General features: G+C 46.0%; 1 protein-coding gene across 1 annotated transcript in view; it reads left to right on the top strand.

Annotated features, from left to right (window-relative positions):
* The first annotated feature begins 4,463 nt into the window (after window positions 1-4,463).
* Window positions 4,464-10,264, top strand: part of LOC119140757 (ubiquitin-conjugating enzyme E2 R2-like) — a 28,512-nt gene continuing 22,711 nt past the window's right edge. The window contains exon 1 of the mRNA XM_037372330.1: window positions 4,464-4,751. Coding sequence (XP_037228227.1) covers window positions 4,575-4,751 — 177 coding nt within the window. The 5' untranslated portion in view covers window positions 4,464-4,574. The remainder of the gene's footprint in view (window positions 4,752-10,264) is intronic.

The raw sequence follows: 10,264 nt of genomic DNA, 5'->3' as shown, positions 1-10,264 counted from the left end.
TGCCCCTCCAGCTTTCTCACTGGCAGAGCCCAAGAAACTGAAAAGTCCTTGACTTAGTATAAACATTTCTTAGCAACAACTAAAACCATCAGTGTGCTATCAAGACTGTTCTCACACCAAATCCAAAACACAGCACTGCACCAGCTACTAAGAAGAAAATTAACCCTATCCCAGCTGAAACCAGGACACCCCTGTCTCCCGGTCTGTTCCTAAAATCCTTCCTGTCTCACCTTCGGTCCATTACTAAAAACCTTCTCCCCGCCCGGGTCATGTCTAAATCCCTTCTTGCACCCTCTAGTGCCGTTGTGTAAATCCTCTCCCATTCAGTCCATCCCTAAATCCTTCCCCCCATCCCACCAGACACAGCAAACATCTTTCATCCCACTTGCTGTCCGTCACTATAACCCTTTCCCCCATCCGTCCATAGAAACCTTCCTCGACCCTCCCGTGTACGTCCCTAAAATCCTTCCCCTTGCCGTTGGTCCATCCCTAAACCCCTTCCCCTGAACCCCAAGTCCGTCCCTAAAATCCTTTGCCCGTCCCCCGGTCCATCCTCTAAAATCCTTTCCCCCCGCCCCCCATGCAGTCAGTAAAATCCTTTCCCTTATCCAGTCCGTCCCTAAATCCTTCCCCCCTCACCCCGGTCCGTCCCTAAAAACCTTTTGCAACACCTCGACCTGTCCCTAAAACCATTCCCCACACTAACAATCCTTCCTCCTGTCTCCTTTGTCTGTCCCAAATTCCTTCCTCCCGACCCCCTCCCCTGGTCCTTCCCTCCGCCCCCTTGTCTGTCCCTAGAATCCTTCTCCCAGTGAAGCCGAGAAAAGCTGCTTCCCAAACAAACTCAACAGTCAGGAAACTGTGGAGCAGGTATTCGTTTATTCAGCGCTAGGCGCGAGGAGGATAGTTCCTCCTAGCTCGCACGCCCTGGTTCTCAAGTTACTTCTTTATATACATACATTAATATTCAATACATTTCCTAGAACAGGCGGTGCTTATGCAAATTATTTACATCTTGCATAACAGTCTCTATGGCTCATGCACAATCTCTTTTGGGTGGTCATCCTCAACCTCCTAGTGGTCGATAGTGATGAAGGCCATATGTCTTACTCATCTTGAACTTTTCACCTCTACTTCCTTGCACATGTTCTCTATTCATTTACACTGTTGCTAAACCATGAAACTGGTTAAGGCTGGTGCACATCCTGATAGCTGCTGCACATCACAATAGCTGCTTTTCTTAAGCTCTCTGATAGGCTGTTCAGTTATCTATTTGCTTACAGTTAAATAAATTAAAATGTTTTTACTGCAACAAGCTTCTATTTTCCTTGTTATCAATTTACTGCAAAAATCTTTTACTTTCCTTGTTATCACCGGTTCCCCGGTTCGTCGCTAAAATGATTCCCCCTGACCCCTGTCCATTCCTGAAAACCTTCCCCCGTCTCCCTTGTCTGTCCCTAAAAACCTTTCCCGACCCCTTGCTCTGCCCCTAAAATCTTTCCGTCTGCCAACTCGGTCCGTCCTTAAAACCCTTTCCCCTGCCAAACCCCCCCCCCCCCACATCCCCCCCCCCCCCCCCCCCCCCCCCCCCCCCCCGCTACATCTCTAAAATCCTTTCCTCCCGCCCCACAGTCAGTCCCGAAAATCCTTCCCCCTGTCCTCCTGGTCTTTCTTTCCCCCTGACCCTATGGTTTGTCTCGAAAATCCTTTATCCCACCCACGGTCCATCCCTAAAAACCTTCCTCGACCCCCCAGTATCAGTCCCTAAAATCCTTCCCCTTGACACCAGTCTTTCCTTAAAGTCCTTCCTTCCGTTCCCTGGTCAGTCACTAAAAACCTTCCCCCTGTCCCTCCTGTCCCCCTCCATCCATCCTTTCCCCCACTTGGTTGGTCCCTAAAATCATTCTACCCGCCCCTGGTGCATCCCCAAAAACCTTTCCCTTGTCACATGGTACTTTGTAAGCATCTTTCCCCCTGCCTGCTGTCCATCGCTAAAATCTTCCCCCCCGCCCCAGGTCTGTCCCTAAAAACCTCGATCGACCCCTCGTTCTGTCCCTAAAATAGTTCTCCCCACCAACGGTCCATCCCTAAAATCCTTCCCCCCATTTGCCGGTTCGTTGCTAAAATACTTTCCAGCACCCCCCCCCCTCCCGTGCCATCAGTAAAAATATTTCCCCCACCCGGTCTGTCGCTAAAATTCTTCCCCCTGTCCCTCCGTCCGTCCCTAAAATCCTTTTCCTTGCCTCCAGTCCTTTACTAAAGTCCTTTCCCCTGAAACCCCCAGTCTGTTGCTAAAATCTATCACCCCACCCCCAATTTGTCTCTAAAAACCTTTCTCAAACCCCCCTCCCCATGTCAGTCCCTAAAATTCTTCCCTTCATCCTCCGGTCCAAGATAAAAATCCCTCCCCCCGTCCCGTTCTGTCCCTAAAAATCTTCCTCATGACCTCTGTGTCTGTCCCAAAAGTCCTACCCCAAGCTACCCCGCTCTGTCCCTAAAATTCATCACTTCAACTCGTCCCTAAAATCCTAACTTGTGCCCTGGTCCGTTCCTAAAATCTTTTCCCCTGCCCCCAGGCCGTCCCTAAAAACCTTCCTCGACCCCCCCAGGCCGTCACTAAAATCCTTCCCACAGCCCCCTCCCCTCCCCCCCCCCCCCCCCCCCCATCTTATAAATCCCCTGGGGTTCGGTAATTCACTAATATCCTTCCCCTACCCCTGGTCCGTCACTAAAGCCCTTCCCCCCGGGTCTGATCTTAAAATATTTCCGCCTGCCCTCCCAGTAAGCTCATAAAATCCTTCCCCCTGTCACTTCCTAAAATCCTTGACACTGCCCTGGTCCCTTCCAAAAATCCTTCCCCCAACCCCTGTTCTCCCTAAATCCTTCCTCACTCCCCGACAGTACATTGCAAACATCTTTCCCCCCACCTGCGGTCCATCCCATATAACTGCTGCAAGAAAACTTGGGTTGTGGGCTTTCTAAGCCACAAAACAGTCCCCCCTGGCTGAGATGTCTAGCTTACAACTATGTCTGCATGCTGGATATTTCCTTGCACTGCTGGGTGGTCCTTTGTGCTGACAGGCAAGTGCATGCATTAATGTTTCTAGAAATGAAACACAGATTTGCACCATTTGGGTTTGTATTATGCTGTTTGTCCTCTTCCTGGATGATTGCTTTCTTTTTTTAAATTTTATTTAGTTTTATCATGAATAATATTTATTTTATTTGTTAATGATTGGATAAGGAATAGAAGCTTGCCAGCACTGTCTGAGAGGGTTGTTCACATTCATAGGTCAATGTACCTTGCCACCTCTGCAGATGTTTGTGAAATGTGTTCATTTGATTCGTGTCAATATAGAACAATGCTAGGACCGCATGATGAAATGTAACCTTCTGTCTTACATACCCTTGTATAACCACACGCTTAAGAAAAACAGAGTGATCAATGTATATAGTTCCTGTATCTTGCAAAGAACATCTGGCTACATAGCTAGTTCCTGTATCTTACAAAGGACATCTGGTTACACACCCTGATATGCTGGCTAAAACTGGCTTGGCTGCTAACCGCACAGTGTTAAGTAAGAGAAGTTTACAGGGCGCATGCGTAAAATCTAGGGTCATCCTAAGGGTGAGCCGAGGAAGACTGCTGACTTCATCCACCGACCACCAGATAGGAGTTAAGAAGACCCTCGGAGATAGAAAGAGCATGCGCCATGAAGTACATGCCTATTCCAAGGATCCATTTACATAAACCAACCCTTTCTTAGAAATAGCTATGAATATGTATTAGTTTAGGAAATATAAACCAAAAATAAATCTTGTACGGTGCGCGTCTTGGTGGAGCGGAGACTCCTGGTGGCACCCAGTGCTGTTTGCTTGCCTCTATTTGCTTAATAAATTGCAAACTTTGATTGTAATCCTATTTTGGGACTAAGTTATTTATCACAATGTTCTTCTCTTTCAATCATGTCAGGGAACGCAAGGAAGTATAAGTAAGTTCTATATTTTTCTGTCTGTAACAACTCACATCCATGGAGCCATGTGAAAATAACACCCACGGGAAGAGAGTAACTGCTTGTAGATTGCTGCAGAATTTTTTAAGGGATGCTGAGTCATGTAAGGTCACTCCTCAAAACCTATCCTTTGTACAAAACCTGCTCTTTTTTGACCATGTCTGTCAGCACAGCAGCTAGGGCCGGCTGTGCTCCACAGTACCCACTTGTGACACCTGCACAGCACAGCCTCTTCAATCCCACTCACAGCCCAGCACATGGTTGCTCCCACAACAAACACTGTGGGACCAGGCCTCATTAGAGAGGACATGCAGACTACGACCTGTAGAGACTGATGAAATGGCAAGGAGCCATTTCAAAGGGAGCGCTGCCCCTTTAAGCGCGCCGGTAGGGGCGGGACGCGGAGCGGGGCGGCGCGCGGCGCGCTGAGGTCAGTGGCGAGCGGGCGCCGTCACAAAAGGAAGTGGCGGCGGCGGCGGCTGTCAGTGTGTGGAGGGGTGGGGGCCCGTGGGGTAGTGCAGTGGGAGGGCGCGGGCGGCAGGGGCCGCGCCGCGCCGCGCCATGGCCCAGCAGCAGATGAGCAGCTCGCAGAAGGCGCTGATGCTGGAGCTGAAGTCGCTGCAGGAGGAGCCGGTGGAGGGCTTCCGCATCACCCTGGTCGACGAGTCCGACCTTTATAATTGGGAGGTGGCGATCTTCGGGCCCCCCAACACTCTCTACGAGGGCGGGTACTTCAAGGTACGGCCTTCTCCCCCCCACCCTGTCGGTGGGCCCGGCCTCCCGCCGCTGCGGTGGTCCCGGGGAATCGTCGCTGGGGCCTGCGCGCATGCCCCTTGCCGCCTGCCGGGGCCTCTTTGTCGGGTTCGGGGGGACCCTGGCGCGGCGGCGGGCTCGCGGCCGCTGTCAGCCCCTTGGCGCCCTGCGGGAAGGGGTTGGGGCCTGTGGGAGGAGGGCGGGCAGACAGGCCCGGCGCCTGCAGACGGTACTGGGCTAGCTGCCCCGCCACTGCCGGCGGCGGGGCGACGGGGGCGGTCTGCGGGGCCGGCCGGCCGGGGCCTGCGGGACTCCTTCCTCCCTCGGGATGTGCATCCTGTGTAGGATGACTAATTAGGGGTAAAGGCTGTGTTTTCCTCAAAACTTCATGGGATTCGGGATTTATTTATTTTTTTTTTGTTCGTGATCAGTTCCCCCACCCATCCCCATTTTCCTATTCTTTTCCAGACTTTTAGAGGGCAGCCTTCAAAGAGCTTCAGCAACACATAATCGATGAAAGTAGATAAATGCTTTCAATTCCTCTCTCGGTCTTCCTGTTAAAACAAAAACTTTTTGTGGTTGTTAACAGTAAACAAGAAATCTGGCACTGCTGTCCCAGAAAGGTAGACAACTTAAATTAGGGGTCCTCAAACTACGGCCCACGGGCCATATACGGCCCCCCAGGGTCCTCAATCCGGCCCCTGGTATTTGCAGAACCCCCCTGCTGGGGGTTGGGGGGGAAACCAAGCAACCGCAGATGACCCCCTACCACTTCATCTGCGCCGGCCCCCTGTTTAAAAAGTTTGAGGACCCCTGACTTAAATCCTTAAAACAACTGGAGGAATAATTGCATGTTTTAATTAAAAGAAGCAATTAAAAAAACCTTGGTGTCAACAGAAGATATGTTGCATTGGACCTACCCCTTTGCACTTGATGTACACTTAGGCTCTGGCAAAATATTGTCCCCTTTGGCTCCTAGGAGTTATTGTTTTAGTAGTGGCTTCTGCATCTCTCATTTCATACCCTTTGATTTCTGTCAAACTGAAAACGTTTCTGGATGATCTCTTTGCTTTGCTAACATACATCTTGGTCTCTCTGAGTCAAGGATTAAAAGCTTTGTTCCACAAAACAACCTGTAGCTTGGGTAATAATAGATTTGAGTCATGCTCGGTTCTGCCTTATTGTTTGGAAGAAAGGCAAGGCTTTGGCACAAGGCTTGCCTTTTGTAATAACTTGGCTGGCTTACTCATGTAGATGTGATAGGTATATTCCTAGATTGACCTCCATCTTTACTTATTCAGGAAGTTGCTCTAGTTTTGGGTTGGTAACTGGGTCATACTTACATCCAGGTGGCTTGGTGACCTCTTCCTGTGTTTACATTCCTCCTCATCTTTTCCTTTTTTTTTTTGAAGAAATCACAGTGGGTCAAAATACTTCTGTTTGGTTAGGGAGCTCTCTGGACTGTATGTTTGTAATTCTTTCTAGAAAGAAGCTGAAGCAGCCTGTGAAATAAATCGGGGATGTGCATTAACAAGTGTAGATTTAGGCAAGATTGCTGGTTGCCTTAACTCAGTATTATGAATGTGATATATTTTCTGATATTTATGTCCTTGAACTGTTGTGCCTTCTGCCTAATCCTGTGATGCTTATTTTGAGTGGGAGACTAAGGTCTCATGTTGCCTTCACCCTTCCACAGCAGAGGGATTATTTTTAAGAGGCATGGCTGGAGTTTGTCGTATGTAGTTTCTGTCTTTCCTCTTCTCCATGAGGAGCCATGCATGGTGTTTTTGTTTTTGGTAGCGTTTGATCTTTGGTTGTATGTTCTACGATCTGAGCCACTGAAAAAGTGGTCTTAGACCCTCATTTTCTCCTTAGGGAGAAGGAGTCTTATTGTCTGGAGAAGCAATGTTCTTGGCTTTCTCTGTATTGGGCCTTCAGGCAAACCTTTAGACGTGTTAGACTTGGCTTACTGAGTCATTTAGAAATAAGGTTAATACCCTAAATTTTATTTGGTGGGGTGACTACTTTGATATATTCAGTGTAAGGTGAGCACTAGATCAGATCGGCATCTGATTTATTTTTCAGGTTTCTTGGCTTGATGAAATATCTAGCTTCATCTTAGTTTGTCGTCTTAGTTTCCTAAGATTAGGTAAGCAGGATTGTAAATATGTAATTACAGGATATAACTCTTAAACTTTGTGGTTATGAGAGTTTGGGAATTTTCTTCCACTTGAGGTATGGTTTGAGGGTAGGAACTGGAGAGAAAGTAAAAAGGCTTCTAGTTAAGCTCAAATATAAATATTCTGAGGAAAACCTGTTTAATGTGACCTTAATAAAGAAAGTGTTAGTGATGGTTGATTGGGAATACAAATGCTTGATTTGTGTTCATGGAGCTCTTCAAGCTGGTAACATCAGCTTTTGGCACCTTCTTTATTCTTGGAGAAACATGACCTTTTTCTCTAGGTTGTTGAACTAGCTGAATAAACTGAAACGAGGGAAGTGTTCTCTTTGCACCCCCTTGATGGGAGCTACTGCTGTTAAAGCTAGTTCAGCATTTTGACAAGTTCTGGTTTCAGTTGCTAATCCTTTAATTATCCTGCATTTGATAAATTGAAGCAGAAAACATGTACCCCTGAATGTTTGTTTAAATGATAGGTTATCAATACTTTAGTACTGGCTATAAAAGTCAGGGACTTATTAAAAATTTGAGCACAGCATCTAAGCATATTTTATCAACTAATATAGTGTGCTCAGATCTGCTGCAGTATTTCATAGTTTAGAACCTCCTAGCTACATGGAAAGGGAAGCAACCGCTTTGTGAAGAGTTGCTTCTATCAGTGAGGTATAGGAGCAGTCCTGAACTGCAAGCCCCCCCCCATGCAATCAGCTAAAGGTGCACATCTGCAGTGGAGGTTGTCACAAGTCCAGGTGTTTCTGCATGGCTGTCCTTATCCTTTTCAATTTTTGCCTTATCTAGTGACTTTATATAGCTATTCAGTATGACTGGACAATGTTTTGGGCAATCATTTGCTTAAGTTCTAGGTTACTACCCTCAAGGAAGGATTTGAGCTATTTCACATGCACTGGTTACATCATTCCTTGCTGGCAAGGCAAAAGTAGCTCAGGATTAGTGAAGTTAAGTCCTCCAAAGAGGTCCAGTGATAAGAGTAAATGTCTGTCCCTTAGCTGCTGTCAGCAAGAAATTGCCACTCTGGCTACAGTTTCTGGCAGTCAGTTGTGTTGGGCTACAGATATTTGACTGCAATAGGTGAACTTGATTATTTTATATTTTTTTTGTCCCTGGCTCATTCAGAGTTTAAGGGTGGAAGGTGGGTAGACCTTGTGTTTCTAAGATACTGACTTGCTCACAGCTGATTCAGTTACCGAGGGTTTTTTGAGTGACAAAGGGAAGACTTCTCAGAATGAAATACTTCATGTCCAAGTCATAGTACTAGTTGTTTCTTTCTTAGGTCAGCTGGGAAGGACATGGTATAAGACTGGTCTTTAGATTGGACTTCACTGGACTATGTGGTAGTTCTGAATTGCTCTGGAAATGATGGGACTGTGTTTTTGTAGTTTTGCAGGCAGTGCCTGAGTAATAGAGAAACAAATTGTGCTGTCATCTGCAGAACTATGTGTGAGCAGTTCATCAATGCCACCTTTATGCTATAGGCATCTTCCATTCAGCTGAGAGGGTTCTTTGCTTAATGGCAGAACTTCTTCACCTTTTAGTTTTGGCAGCTGATGCTTAAATAGGGACCACCACAACAAAGGGTATTAAGCTGTAATCTGGTAGTGATAGGTGCTAGTTGGGATAGGTTTCAATGGCTGATCGTTGTGTGGTGAAACTTCTACCATCTCACTTGACTGTTGATCAGTCTTTTTCTGCCTTGAAATCCAGTGTCTGTCTTTGATGCTTGGGCCTTCAGAACCTGGAGGCTGATAAACCTCTGCCCAATACTTTGATCAAGCAATGTTTTCAGGATACTTAGAGTATTAATAGAAGGTACTTCCTGATGGTTGGCTTAGTTCTGTGTGTTTGGTGCAATTCTACCTTAGTATCACAGTTTTTTGATTGTTTTTAAAGGAAATTCTTCTCACTTTTATAGTTGAATGGTATTTTTGTGCTGGGAGCCAACCTTTCAGGAAAGGTACAAGTGAGAAATTATACAAATTGAAACTTCATTATTAAATGCATAGTGCTGCCCAGAAGCACAGTTTGACCAAGTATGCTGTGTCAAGAAGCATGTTTAATGTAGAACAACAGTCAATATTAAAAGTTCCTTTGATTTAGGCCGGGTAGATGAAAATGAATACACCTAACACACAAGGAAACAAGAAAAATGAACTGCGTTGTTAGAGTTGCTATTTGATAGTTCTTAAGGCAATTTATTTCATGAGGTGTTTCTGCTTGAAAGAGCATGTTTTGATACAAGTTAAGGGAGGGAAAGAACCCAAGCATTATGCTTAGTTTTCTCAAGTAATTTGGGGGTTAAATACTTGTCAAGGCATTCTTTTCCTTGCTTTTTGTAACTGTTAACCAGGTGCTGTTTAGAGTTCTGTATTGTTGGATCTCAGCTTCTTCAAAGTGATTTGTTTTGATTTCAAAGCAATTTGCAATATGTGGGAATAATTTTTTCAGAGCAGTGAATTGAGATGTAATTTACTTATAGATAACTGATGGCAAGTATGAGCACCATGTTTAAAAGTTTGGTATTGTAGGCTACTTCCCAGAAAGCTTAAAATGAAGCAAATGAATGTTTACCAGTAACAACTTTTAACTCCACAAAAATATTCCTTAGTGCCAAGGGAAAAATTTGTGGTGCTCTCAGCACAAAAGCTGCTTTCTGCAGGCCTCTGTTGTTAGGTGCTACAGAGCTTCTCTCTATGTATTTAATCTTCTATTTTTGTTGCTTTTAGGTATCATCAATGCTAATAAACAGAGGCTTGATGCAGTAGAGGGGTATGGTGCTGCAGGTGAATAGAGGCTGGATTTGCTTGGTCTGGGTCTGAAGAGCTCCCATTCAGAGCAGGCTATCTCTAAAGCAAAACAGCTGCTAAGCTGTCTGCAGGCAGGGAGGCAAGAAACTTCTGATGTTAGTTCACTGATCATAAGCACAGTTATGATCTCTAACTCTCAGGCCTAGAGAATACCTGATTGACCCTTACTCTGCTTTACATATAGTCTCTTGGATGGTTACATCTGTGAGCCCCACAGAACCCCCCAGACAACTCATCCAGCCTGTAGCCTGTTCTGGACAGTTGCCTAGCCTCCGGAGGCAATGGGCAAGGTAATGATGGTAGCCAGCTCCTAGCCTTTTCACTAGGGCTCCTCTGATCCAAGTAGAGTTATTGTGTATGCTAAGAAGAACAGATAGTGATTTCCAGTTCTAATGCTGCCTGAAAACACAAGATCATGTGCAATTAGGTCCTGCTGTATGGCAAGAAGAGGGCTGTAGCACAGCCAATCTCTACCATTAGAATAAAAATTGAAAGCT

The sequence above is a fragment of the Falco rusticolus genome, chromosome W (assembly GCF_015220075.1).
Source record: "Falco rusticolus isolate bFalRus1 chromosome W, bFalRus1.pri, whole genome shotgun sequence".
NCBI lineage: Eukaryota > Metazoa > Chordata > Aves > Falconiformes > Falconidae > Falco > Falco rusticolus.
Note: the sequence above shows the minus strand (reverse complement) of the source record. Positions and strands in the feature narration are given on the sequence as shown.